Source organism: Mixophyes fleayi, chromosome 7 (genome assembly GCF_038048845.1).
Source record: "Mixophyes fleayi isolate aMixFle1 chromosome 7, aMixFle1.hap1, whole genome shotgun sequence".
NCBI classification, from domain to species: Eukaryota; Metazoa; Chordata; class Amphibia; order Anura; family Limnodynastidae; genus Mixophyes; species Mixophyes fleayi.
Genome location: NC_134408.1, coordinates 80,171,865 through 80,186,469, shown reverse-complemented (window position 1 = coordinate 80,186,469; position 14,605 = coordinate 80,171,865). Strand labels below are relative to the sequence as shown.

Here is a 14,605-nt window from a genome sequence, read left to right as displayed (position 1 = left end):
CTGTGAACAGAATGGCACAGATCTTCATTGGGTTTAATGGTTTCTCACTGCCTAGACACAGAGTGTGCCTTCTGGAGTACACTCATCTGCACCAGTGCACCTGTCATATAGCCAAAGGGCTCCATTTAATCTCCCAGGGAATTTGCAGTATACATGCTGCCACTGGGTGAAATATTCAGCCATGATGGCCTGAACTACCACTGCCATGCAGATGATACTCTCTATACCTGTCCTTTTCTCCAGGTAATAAGGCCCCCAATATGAATACACAATGGCTGTCCTGCTGAGCTCCAGAAGAGGATGAGTGCCTGGTCATCATCATCATCATATATTTATTTATATAGCGCCACTAATTCCGCAGCGCTGTACAGAGAACTCACTAACATCAGTCCCTGCCCCAATAGAGCTTACAGTCTAAATTTCCTAACACACACACAGACAGACTATGGTTAATTTTGATAGCAGCCAATTAACGTACTAGTATGTTTTTGGATTGTGGGAGGAAACCAGAGCGCCCGGAGGAAATTCACACAAACACGTGGAAAACATACAAACTCCACACAGATAGGGCCATGGTCAGGAATCGATAAATATATGATATAGGAATCTGATAAACCAAGGTTCTTATGAAAGAAGCTCACCATCAAATGAAGAGACTGCTGGTGGGTCAAACAACTGAACTTAAGCCAAATTTGGATCATGTGCTAAATCTTGATGTTGTCCTTGAGGATACATCAGATGTCAGCCATTATCAAATTTTCATTTTTTCAAACAAGGAATTAAGCATTTGATCCCCCTACAGTCATAGATGCGTTTAGACTACTGCGGTGCATTCTATCTGGGTCTCCCAGAATAAGAATTGCAACACATGCAGCTGGTACAACATACACCAGCTAGGCTGTTAAATCACCAGCCCTGTTCGTGCCACATGCTATCTGTTCTCCATTCCATTCACTGACTGCCTATAAGATGGCAAATAGATTTAAAGTTTGGCTTATTGATATTCGGAGCATTACATAATCAGGCTCCTAGATACTTGAAGTAGTTTCTGATTCCTTGTATACCCGCTCGCTTACGTAAATCTGCAGTACCTAGGAATCCCCAATACTTCGGTGCACAGCTTAGTTTTGCGTATCTACTGTTTGGAACACAATGCCTTGCACACAATGAGAGGCCTCCTCTAGAAAGCTTCAAAGACAGACTCAAGATTTACCTGTTTACTCAAGCATAAAAGGAACCCCTACTTTCATAATAACCAATGCACAGCTCTCCTTTCTGTTAATATTTAGGTTTATTTTTTAAACAAGTGTTTTTATTCTGGAACTGCGAAGCACATTGAGTCCTATCGGCAGAAAAGAGCTATACAAATAAAATAACAATATTATTTGGCTAGGAAGAGAGTTGCCTCCAGCAACCATGCCGCACTGTTAAAATACATTCAAATGCGGAACATCCCCTGATTTGTGATTAAACATAAAATGAAGATTGCTGAAGGATCACAGCATCTGATCTGCAAGTAGTGTAGGCTGCGGAATATGGGGAAAGAGACACTGGGACTTTCAGGAGGAGCTTACTAATGTTTATCACATAAGCAGAAAGCACCAAGCCATTTGTGTTCGTTACACAAGATCCTCTCAACGAATAATTAGGAGAAAAGTGGAAGAAATTTTACAACTTTTTTTAATTAATAAAAATAATCTAAAAATATACACATTGTATGGGGGTGACAAATTTACCGTCTGACTAACAGAACAGACAAGCGATTTAAAGCCAAAAACATTAGACTCCCATACCTCACATTTCTATCTCAGTGTCCCAGAAACTCATGCACTGTAGTCCTAAATGTTATGTTTACTTCTCCACAGCTCCAAAACGGTATCATTACACAAACAGAACACGGTGATCAATTAAAAGTCCTCAATGTTGTCAGTCTCATTAAATAAAAGGATTAAACAGAATTACCTTATTGTGTATAAACACAATCCTAACATCTGGTTTAATAATCCCATAGGCCATAAGCAGGTCCTGAATCTTCCTCAGCTCCTCCTTGCATTTTTTGGTAGTGGAATAATAATGTTTTCTTACAGGCAAATTTTTGAATAGTTTAATCACAGAAACAGTAGTACCTGTATATAAAGAAAAAAGCAATAAAGACAGATAAGAAGTCAGATAATATAAAAAAAAAAAAAAAAAATATCACAAATTCTTAGACAAGCTGTTATGTAAAAATATTTTAAAGTCACACTAAGTCTATTTTTTTGGATTCTCCCTTTATTGTTACAAAAAAAAAAAAAAAAAAGATAAAAAAAAAGCAAATGCTCAAAACAAATATTTTCATTGCACATCCCCATCAACTTTGCCCACATTATACAGACTTCAGGGAAAAGCCAGGGTGGTGTAACATTGTAATATTCTATCCAGGGCCGGACTGGGACTAAAAATCAGTCCTGGCATTTAAAACACACAGGCCCACCTGCTGTGGGCTCCGTGCACAATATTGTTAGAAGCTGAAGTGACGTTGCTAGTGCAGTCCAACATGAAGCATCAGCACAAACTTGTGTATCACACTTTGTTCATACATGACAACTCTCCCAGAATGTTCATGAGACTGCCGAATGCCGAGTAGACCTGGCATTTCTCCCGCATCACCGCCGACATGGAGATGTGTATGGGTGGAGGGGGCGGTCTTCGCGAATCGCCACATTTTGGCCCCACCCCTAGTGACACAATGCCTGCTTTGGGTCTTTTTACCAGTGTAAAAAGACCGAAAACAGGCATTACATCACTGGGGGCGGGGCCAAAATAGTATGTCTATGGATGGCAGTTGAAGAGCAAAATAAAGTCCACACCTAAAAAATCCAATGCTGGAAATATTATTGAATAACCATTTTTCAGACATAAAATAAATTTTAAAAAATTGCACTGTAATGTAACACACAGGCGCTTTCAATTTCGGTACATTAATGGAATTAATGAATTAAAAAAATAAAAATATACCAGCGCTCTCCATTGTGTCCTAAAAAGAGCTGCCACATGTGGGGAAATAGAAAGGAGATCCCTAATCCTCTCTAAAGAAGTAATGACGGGACTAAATGCCAAAAAAGAAAGGGTACAAATAAATAACGTATAATTGTAAAATAACTTAGACACACACAATAATAAAGGTTAATATTGTCTGCAAACAAAAGTGAAAATGAAAAATAATAAAAAAAATCAGCCCAGAAAAAATATATGTAAATGGTTCCATATAGCATTAAGCATTCTCAAGAAAGGCAACCATTGAACAAATATTCCTGAACATGAAACACTGCAGTCCTCTTCAAATATAGGAAAACACCTCTATATTTTTATTCCAGTTGCCACCAGGAAAAAAAAAGTCCCAAAATCGTCATATCAGATGGAAAGAGAATCTTGGATGAGTCTTATGCCCGGAATCTCCGGTCTCTCACTACCAAATTGACACGTGTGATAAAAAGATGAAAGAGGGTACCTTGGGTCTATAATGAGGTCTTTTCTTCTGATATGACGATTTCTGGACTTTTTAGTCCCTTCATTTAGTGGGGAATATTAATGGATTCTGTGAATCAATTACCTGCTTACTTGCTGGCTGCTATTAAATGGGCATCAGTGTGTGCAGCCGCGCTACAGGAACCGCTCCTCCTAGCCTCTGCGCGGTAGCGCGATGACGTCATCACGTCGCGGCCACAAATGACGCAATGATGTCACTCGCGGGCGCGACGTCATGGCATCATCGCGACAGGGACAAAAAACACAGTTTGATGGGCGGCGCTTCAGTGTAGGATGGGCGGACGGGCGGACCGGCCCATCTGGCATTCGGCCCTTCTGGCAAATGCCAGACTTGCCAGTCCGGCCCTGATTCTATCAAGGAATCCATCTTTGACTGGACAAGAGAGCAATTCTGCGAGTGTAGGCTGGAAAGCAAGAGCCTTTTCCACTCTTTAAACTAGAAGGGAGATGGTCTTGATTGTAACAGCTACACTGCAGTGCTTCTCTGATAACTAATGGTTAACAGTACACTGTGTGTTAAACAAAGAGGGCCCGAGTCATCCTCGAATGGGAACACAACTTGTATTTTAAAAGACGCATGTAACTTATGCACACGTACGGCCATATTCAAATTCAAGTGGATTTCAAGATACATTTCCATTTGAAGATGGGTATAAGTACGCTCTGGCTATAGCCTACTTGCCATATGTAGGAAGTAAAGAGAGACTGCAGGATATACGCATGCATATTTACAACATAATTCCATCAGAACGCATGCTAAAAAACAATTTTTTATAAAATAAGTTTACAACTCTTAATATAATCATTAACAAAAATATTTTTAAATTAGTATGTTTAATTCGTAGGCAGTTGTAAATGTCAGTTGTGTTCAGACATGAATTGCACGCAATTGCATTCATTGGCACATGCACAGACCTAAATCACGCAAGATACGACACGCAAATAGACTTGCGTCCGATGGTGAATCGGGCCGAGTAAGACTAATAATCCTCCCCACTTCACGCTCTTTTGAACTCAGAATTTAAAAACTAAGTATGACTGTAGTGGACGTTTTCATAATTAATTTTAAATATTGATGAAAAGGAAAAAAATTAAAAAGTGAATCTGTATAATTGGTTATTCAGAGCAACAAATGTATCGACATTTGGCCTATTTTGTCTAAATCAGCCAAATTGGCACATATAACAAAAAAGACACTATTCCAAATTAAAAGAAATAACTAACATGAGAACAGGCAGCATAACACAGTATATCTACGTTTTACATTTTTTTAGGGCAATTATATTTTACTTTACACAATATGCTTGAAAACATTAGGAAGAGTTTTTCACTTCACACAATATTAAACTTTATTGGTCAATTGTAAAAATCCTGGGTAAAATCTATTAAGAATAGAAAAGTATAATGTAAAAGTGTTTTCTGAACAACAGTGTCTGTAAAATCTATTCTATCTATTTTCAGAGGTGAGCAGTGCCATCTAGTGTTCAATAAAGCGAAGATTACTTCAGAACTAGTAATAAGTCCTCCTCTCTATGCCTACTCCTATCTTCAAGCACATGCCACTTAATCACTTTTATTGCAATGTTAATCCCCTTCATGTGTGCAAGACAACAGTAAAGAAACATTAGTGGACAAGAGTCATTGCCCTCTTGTTCACTTAAGTTGAAGCGAAGGCTCAATTGTACATACAAATAAATACAAGGTCCCTCTCAAAATTGAAAACACCTTCTGTTTTCTCCTGACTTCCATAGAGCATATACTATATAACAATATGTAATTGAACCACTGAAGAGTTCTTCAAACATATAGGGTTCACGATCTGGTTCTGCAGACTTGCTCAGACAGCTCCAGCGATTTAGTGAGGAAAAGAAATAGAGTCGGTGCCAGCACAGTTGGCAAGGACGTCTATGCAATACAGGCGTCGAGGACACCTATCCTTTGTCTCATGACCCTGTGGCTGGCAATGGAGTATACTTTTAAATATGTGGAAAAATTTTGAACGTATGAAGGACTAATCAACGTCACTTCTGCGGTATTTGTGCCTACGGTTCTCTTGACTTGGATAGCATGGCATGATGAAGGGGCATACTTTCTCCCCACCGTTTTAATATGGGGTGGTGGGACCAATTACAAAACTCTTGGCTACAAGTCACTGTGCTTTTGAAATTTTAATACATGAAATTAAAGAGCAAAACAAAAAAAATACTGTTTAGGCACACAGGGAATACCATCTGCTACTATGACCCATGTGCAGTTTTCTTTCAAACGCTTAAAAGTTCTTGAGAAGCAATGGTTTAATATAATAAAATAAAAATTTTAGTGCCAAGACACACAGGTGATTTTTTTGTCAGATTTCCCATCATAATAAGCCAAATGTTTATGTCTCCTGAGCTTCTAGTGAAGCGGTTAAATTGCAGATACAATATACCCACGTTTGTTACAGACAAAAAAAAAAAACATCTTAGCCATAATGCTACAAAACAAAAAAAAAAATCTATTTACCCTCATATGCGACTGAAAGCCACACGCTTTTCTATTTAGAGGAAGAAAATCCAAAGTTTTATTATTTACTTTATGTACCTCCTAAGACATATGTATTGGCATTCACAAAACATTCAAGTACTGAGCCTTCATCTTTTGCAATCTACTTTAGCAAATATTCCATAGCTGTTGCAAATGTGGCATTCTACAAAGATAAAAACGAAGTAATTCACAAAATCACAGTGTATGCAAGAGAGAACCCCTAATCAGTTCAATTTGGGGTTTTAAATTACTGATAGAAATGTTCTCCCCAAACAATGTTTCCCTTTCCCCCGTTGCTTTCAGGGGAGATGTAGCATACCCAGGGGCGGATTGGGACAAAAAATCAGCCCTGGCATTTCAAGCATACAGGCCCATCTCTGTTTATGAGCATGAAAAAACTGTGTGCCGCGGTGCCGCCAAGGGCATGGCCACATTATGTTGGGGGCGTAGTCAACATGGGGCATCGATACATACATTATAATAAAACATTATATTTATCAGGCCCTCCTTATCATGCCACCCACTCCCCACCCCAGAAACACATTACAACACCCCCAGTACACTGTACTTATCTATGCTTCTGATGCTGGGGACATCCAGAGTGGGAACTTCCTGTAGAGTGAGCAGGGAAGCTCTTAGTCTCACAAGATTAATAAATCTCATGAGACTTCAAGCTCCTTGGCTTGCTCTGCAGGCTGTGTCCTATCCAGGGACTGGGAGTAGCTATCCGCTCCCTCCTGCTAACCAGAGCTGGATTAAGGCTCAGGGGGCCCTAGGCACTTAAGACAGGGGGGGGGGGCTCCTATGATGTAATATGGTTATTAGACACATTTTCAACAAATACACAGGCAATACTGTGAGCACTACTGTTAGGTGCACACAGTTCTGCCTTCACAAGCAGTACAATGTGAAGTAGGTCATACCTCCCAACTGTCCTTGCAGTCAGACCAAATCCTGACTAAGCGGGACAGTCACCCACCAAATTCAGGACAGTTGGCAGACTTTCCTGCTTTCTCTTACCTGTCTTGTCATTGTCACCACTTGTGGCTGCTGGTGTCTTTAGATCATTTGCTGCTTGTCTGGATCCTGGAATGTTGGGGGCCGTATTTGGAAAAAATAAAATGTGTACATGAAATTTAGAAAACTCCAACCAGCACCGGTGTTTACTCAATAAAGCACCCACGTTTTAAAATTAGGCCTCACTCCAGCCTCAACATTAAAATAATAGTATTCCCATTTAATAAATAAACCTATTTCCCTCCCTCCAAACAACCCCAGCAATAAATTAAATAGCATTTGTGTTTAATAAAAATAACCATTTCCCACAACCATCCCAGGCATTAAATAATTCATAATCACATTTAATAAATAGATCTCATTTTCCCCAAAAAGCCCCACATTCACTTAATAGCACACATAATAGTCATATACTGTCCCCCACACACATTGGCCATTTTTTCCCCCCTCCTACAGCCATTGTCCCCCCTGCAGACATTTTCACTCACCCCCTTCCCCCTGCAAACATTTTTACTCACCCCCCCTGCAGACATTTTCAGCCCTTCTCACCCCCCCCCCCCCCGCAGACATTTTCAGCTCCACCCACCCCCTGCAGACATTTTCAGCTCCTCTTCCCCCCCCGCAGACATTTTCAGTACCTCTCCCCCCCCTGCAGACATTTTCAGCTCCTCTCCCCCCCCTTGCAGACATTTTCAGCTCCTCTCCCCCGCCCTTGCAGACATTTTCAGCTCCTCTCCCCCCCTTGCAGACATTTTCAGCTCCTCTCCCCCCCCCCTTGCAGACATTTTCAGCTCCTCTCCCCCCTTGCAGACATTTTCAGCTCCTCTCCCCCCCCCTTGCAGACATTTTCAGCCCCTCTCCCCCCCCTGCAGACATTTTCAGCTCCTCTCCCCCCCTTGCAGACATTTTCAGCTCCTCTCCCCCCCCCCTTGCAGACATTTTCAGCTCCCCCCTTCAGATATTTTCAGCTCCTCTCCCCCCCTGCAGAAATTTTCAGCTTCTCTCCCCCCTGCAGAAATTTTCAGCCCCTTTCCCCCCCCTGCAGAAATTTTCAGCCCCTCTCCTTCCCCTACACACATTTCCCCTTCCTCTTCCCTGTGAAAATAAAAAATACACTTACCTCAGCACTGACAGCCCCCTCCTACAGCCATTGTCCCCCCTGCAGACATTTTCCCTCACCCCCTTCCCCCTGCAAACATTTTCACTCACCCCCCTGCAGACATTTTCAGCCCCTCTCACCCCCCCGCAGACATTTTCAGCTCCACCCACCCCCTGCAGACATTTTCAGCTCCTCTTCCCCCCCCGCAGACATTTTCAGTACCTCTCCCCCCCTGCAGACATTTTCAGCTCCTCTCCCCCCCCCTTGCAGACATTTTCAGCTCCTCTCCCCCGCCCTTGCAGACATTTTCAGCTCCTCTCCCCCCCTTGCAGACATTTTCAGCTTCTCTCCCCCCCCCCTTGCAGACATTTTCAGCTCCTCTCCCCCCCTTGCAGACATTTTCAGCTCCTCTCCCCCCCCCCTTGCAGACATTTTCAGCCCCTCTCCCCCCCCCTGCAGACATTTTCAGCTCCTCTCCCCCCCTTGCAGACATTTTCAGCTCCTCTCCCCCCCCCTTGCAGACATTTTCAGCTCCCCCCTTCAGATATTTTCAGCTCCTCTCCCCCCCCTGCAGAAATTTTCAGCTTCTCTCCCCCCCTGCAGAAATTTTCAGCCCCTTCCCCCCCCCTGCAGAAATTTTCAGCCCCTCTCCTTCCCCTACACACATTTCCCCTTCCTCTTCCCTGTGAAAATAAAAAATACACTTACCTCAGCACTGACAGCAGCCTCCGGGAATCCACTGCAGCTAGTTTGCACGGCCGCGCACCTGAAGCACGGGAGCCGGGCAGGCTCACAGAGCCGTCATGAGGTCACACATTTGCCAGAAGTGCCAGATGGCCAGTCCGGCCCTGAGCACACCCAATATGCCAAGTACTTGGTATGCCTGTATGTAGTACAACCAGTATGCCAATTACTTCACTGGGCAATGCTCATCATAACCCTGATGCAGAAAAGAAAGCTCACTGTTTGAAAGTCTGCCCAGCAGAGCATATCCGTTTGACTAGCATGCTGATCATGTGACTTGCTTCCAAGGCAAATGAAGGGAGGGGAAAAGGAACAAATATTTTTAGAAAATATATATCAGTGTCTACCCAATTAATAGAAGGGTTTAACATGGGCAGCTTCCTATTTTAAAACATATAGGATTGATGTCCTTGGCGCTATACTAAGGTCAAACATGTGACTTCAATGTTTCAAATACAAATCAATGCAACAAAATATTAGCAAAATTTCAATAAAGTCCCAAATATGTATTGTTATACACTAGAATTGTGGTCCTGCTGCTTGTTTATCTCTCAGAGCTCCTAGTGATTTTAAGAACTTGTCTGCAGTATTCTGTCTCAAGTAGACTCAATTGAAAATTGTAAACAGAATAAAAATACAGAAGAAACAGAGAACATCAAACACTGTATCGTTCGAACATATCACCACCACCTAGTGAATGCAAATACAAAGGGGGAAACACAGATCCGAAGTTAGGAAAATAATACATAAAAGGACTTTGAAAAATTGCTAATATTTTATTGCATTGATTTGTATGTGAAACATTGAAATCACGTTTTACCTTAGTTTAGTGCCAGGACCCCAATCATAAAGGTTTTAACATTGGATATACAAGTGTGGTTCCATTCACAAACTAGTGGCAGGTAGTAATTGTGGGGTCAGTTTGAATCGCCTGGGGGGTAGTAAATCGTTTATTTGTGGACAGTTTCCTGTATGGCTGCATACACCATGTGCTTCTGATCTCACCAGAGGTAAACTATAAATCTGTGCCAAAACGACCAAGCCTTGCGTAAACAAACACCCAGGGGGCAGGGAGGTCTCATTGAGTGGGCAAGTCTAAATATACACAGTTTAAGAAATTAGGAGTCACTTTGTTTTCTAGCATAAATCATACTTTTCACAACATCCCCATTCTGAACTGAAATATAGAGCATAACCAAATACATTCCATGCTTGGGCTGCCATTCAGCAAAAAACAAAAAAGTAGCAATTTTGATAGCCTACTGTACAATGTTTGAACCTCTAGAATCCCACAAAGATAAAAAGATGATACTTAATAATCATGAATAAACTAATTACAATGTGTACTCTCATAAATATACCACACCCAAAACCAGCAACTGTACTTTATTAAAATTAATAATACTCTTTCCCATCTTATCACGGATCAGATGTCGGGCAACTCTCTTGAATATTTCTAAAGCAGGATTGTCTGTCTTATCTAAGACTATTGGATTACCTTCTATTTTATTAAGTTTAATTTTTTTGTTCAAAAAATACTTATTTAGGTTCATAGATCTTACAAATCTGTTCAACTCGATAAACAGGTCAAAGAGATTGGGTTCAAATGAAGGGGTAAAATTAAGACCTTTATCTAAGAGTGACAACTGACCCCTAGTAAGAACTTTTGATGATAAGTTAAATACACCTTTCCCAATTAGTTCTTCATTGGCCTTGTGAAATCTATCCCCTCTTTCTCCTTTTATCTTTCCCTTGGTCTTTTTGGAGTTTGCAAAGCCAATCTTTGGTAAGGATTCTGGTGAATCAGAATAAGAAAATCCCATTGATTCCGTTTCTCTAAAAAATCATTCCTACTCGGAGGTCTAGAGGTTGGGGAACTTGGCTTATTCCTATTAGAATAGGAATTAGGTCTAGTCCCACCTACATTCTCAGTGGACAATTTCCTCAATTGGTCAGTCTTTAGTATAAATAGGTTTCCGTATAGGTTCCATCTTATCTCTTACATCAATTTGTGGGAAATTTGTTCTAGTGTAACTTCTAATCCTAGAAGAAGCTGTTCTATTTTGACTAGATTATCCCTTCCAATTAGATCTCTCGTGTCTAGTGGACATCTTTCCATAGGTATGTACCCTATTGTTCCGATAATCATATTCAGCTCTATGAAACGCGTTAGTATTTCATATTTATCAACACTTAAGCGGACGCATCTTTGACAGCGCCGCGGCTGCTGTATAGGACAGTGCCGCTATTGTGGGCACCTAGTTAGCGAAGGGGGGGGGGGGGTTTCTGGAGACCCAGAAACCCCCCCTGCGTGCGCCACTGTGTCTGGCGGCTTTCATGTCAAATGAGACACCCTGAATATAAATTTGTATCGCTAGCTTAGGGACTCCCCTACAGGAGATGCCTTGATGCTGGAAGGGGAGCTTAACACCAATATAGCTACATTGTGCACAAAATTCTCCTTTATGTATATGCTGACAGTGATTTTTATATATTTTTTGTTTCTGAGCGCCAGACATTTTTCTTTTATTTGCACTTGCCCATTGGTCTTATTTGTCCTTGGCTGCCATTTCAAATGATTTTATTCACTTGTACACATTTCATTAATTTAAAGAAGCGCGCCTTTTTCTCTCACTATTTTTAGTTTGCTTTCTGGGAGTTGACCACTCCCTTCAGGTGCTGCACGCTTTATAAGATGGAGGTTCAGGGGATGGTTCTAAATGAGATACCCAATGGTTCTAATGATGCCTTTGTTAGAGCCTCTAGAACAGTTATTTAGATCCCAAGGTGCAAGTGATTGTTTGAATACAGAGTGCATCTTTTTTGCCACCTGAATAAATCTTGTTACATACTTGTTAATAGCAAATCTCTTGTCCAAAAAAGATCCTAATGCTGTCATATGTACATAAGGAAGGCCAATAGCAGCTATGGAAGGTACATGTGCTAATATTCCTTTTAAAAAGTAGTCCATTTTCTGTAATGTACTTTTGATGTTGCTTCCTTACTAGCCTTGATTAGCACATAAATCAGCTACTCTAAGAAACCTTGTGTCACGGTTTGGTACACTGGACTCTTCGACCTGCCCAACTTGGCGCTACTCCCAGCAGGGTGCGGAGTCTAACGGACGGATGGTATTCACCAGTGATCACAGCAAGGCGATTTGGACTTAGCGGCGTCCGTCCGCAGGTCGCGGTCCCTACCAGGGGTGTTAGGTGAGATTCCAGGGGAGTAGGTGTGAAGGTATGCAGACACACTGAAGATGATTGAGATGTAAGCTCTACTTCCAAGTAGCGGAGAGAAGACAGATGCAGGATGAACAATTCAAGTAGCAGTTTAATGATGACTAGGAGTTTGAACAGAACAGTCTGTAGTATATTGACACAAGGAGAATAATAGCAACATGTACAGTTCCACTAGCAGAGTAACAGGAGTAGATACAGCTTAGCAGTATATTGGCATAATAAGAACAGTAGTGGCATGAACAGTCCAGCAGCAGAATAGTAGCGACAAGTGCAGCTTGTGTATTGGGACCACAATATGGCAGCGAGATGAGGTGCAGTAAACAGTCCAGCCAGCAGGGCAATAACAATAAGTGCAGCCAAAGTGGAATGACCCGTAATACAGCAACACAATAAAGACAAATGCAGTAGGAACAGTCCAGTCAACAAAGGTAGATGATACAACCTGTAGTACAGCCCGCGGAGCAGCGACACAGCGGAGACAGGTGCAGCTTGAGCGGTATAGCCCGTGGAATAGCAACACAGCAGAGACAGGTGCAGCATGAGCGGTATAGCCCGTGGAACAGCAACACAGCAGAGGCACTGACGATCCAAGTAGACACACAGGAAACAGACAAGGTCCTAATCAGGCAGGTAACTTGATCAACAGGCCCAGAGGAAAAGGAGGAAGTGCCTTTTCAAGTTTAGAGCCAGAACAAAGAACCAATAGGAAACTGCAACGGACAGACAGGTACTAGGTCTGCGCATGTGCAGAACCAATGCCAGGAGCGGAGGTATGCATAATGAGGGACAGGTGAGTGTCTTAGTCTTCGGTTGTGGAAGCCGAATGAGCGCCGTGTGACACCTTGGTTTTTTCAACAATTCCCACTCAGTAGTCATGGCGTCAAATTCAAATCTTGTGGATATGGATTAAGCTATTGGTGCTGTTTGAGCAGATCTGGCACTGGTGATAAATGCCTTGGCCTGTCTGCCAAATGCAACACTTAAACTAGAGCCTGCACAGCCAGAAAGGCAAAACTAATAATCACAATTGCCTTTTCGCTCTTTATTTATCTCAATACGTGTGTAATCATAGGAACTGGCAGTAATATGTAGGACACCCTGAAATGCCATTTTGCTATCATAGCATATATTGCTTCTGTATTGGTCTGTGTGTGTCTGGAGAAGAACCTCTTTACTTCTTGCATTTTTCTGTGTCGCCATCAGATCCATCAGAGGATTTCCCCAACTTTTGTTTATGCTTTTGAATATATGTTTAATTTCCATTCTTCTGGGTGTACTTTGTGTCTGCTGAGGAAGTCTGTTACAGCATATTTGACATGTGCAATATGTACCCATCCAAGTTACACTTTGCTCATGTCAATAATGGCCTTACTTTGTTCATAATCATAATCACCTGGCTTCTTGTGCCTCTTTGGCGATAGACAAATTACATCTTTACTTGATTGTAGGGTTGCATCTCATCTCTAGTTGTGGTCAAGCAGCTTGCTCCATGAAATATAGATATGCCTCTATCACAACCCTCATCTCTTATATTTGTTGACTGCATAGCTTTTTCTTCTGACCATCTTCCTTGTGCTGTATATAGTGCCTGCACACTGCACCCCGAACTTGATAGGTTATCTTGATTTTGACGTGGCGAATCCCCTGCCCCTTCATATATTGCTTTACATGGACCACCACAGTAGGTCCTGTCTGGCTTGGTTTGACAACTATATTATCTGGTCCTTGTCCTTTCTCCCACACTGTCAGGAAACAATGCTGAAGCTACCTCATACAGAACATGTCCCAATGGACCATTTGTATTGCTGCTGCCATATGACCTAAATCCGTTCGCTACGGATTCAACCGATCTATATTTGAATAGCATGCATAAGATCATGATTGTGCTATATTTGTCATTGCAAATTTTTAATAGGAGTCATACTATGTGTATTTTTTCTCTCTCTTGCAGGATATGTGTGGAGTTTATGACAGAAAAATCGGTGGTGTAATCCATAGAATTCATTCAGGATTGGCAGGGATTCTCCTACTAGATGCTTGCAATTTAATTTTTTCTTGTAAGTACATCTACAATTGAGGATTTGTATGACAAGCCCCCTTAGAAGTTTTGATTTAAAGAGAGGGTCATGAAAAATTCGTATTCACTGACTGATTATTGAAAGACGAAAGGTAAGGATATTTATAAAACTGACAATAGATTTAAGTTCTTTGGAATAAATCTGGTAACAAAGTGTAATTTAAATACCAAAAGATGACATTTATTTTGAGGAAGTTCTTCATCTTACGGTGTTTTACTACCATAGTAACACCCTGCCTATTCCTTCCTTTTTATTTTGCAATTTTTCTAGAATTTCACAGCAGGGTGTGACTGTTAGATGATTGTTTGCAGGCAGCATCTTATGTTATTTTGCGATTGGGATTTTTGACTTGTTAATTTGTCTAGTAACGTCCA

The 14,605-nt window shown here is 41.4% G+C and overlaps 1 protein-coding gene across 4 annotated transcripts in view; it reads right to left on the bottom strand.

The window, feature by feature from the left end:
- The window catches only part of PMS1 (PMS1 homolog 1, mismatch repair system component), a 276,036-nt gene that overhangs the window by 206,398 nt on the left and 55,033 nt on the right, over nucleotides 1-14,605 (bottom strand). For all 4 annotated transcript variants that reach the window (XM_075180034.1, XM_075180033.1, XM_075180035.1 and 1 more), the window contains exon 5: nucleotides 1,963-2,126. In XM_075180034.1, the coding sequence (XP_075036135.1) occupies nucleotides 1,963-2,126 (164 nt within the window). The remainder of the gene's footprint in view (nucleotides 1-1,962; nucleotides 2,127-14,605) is intronic.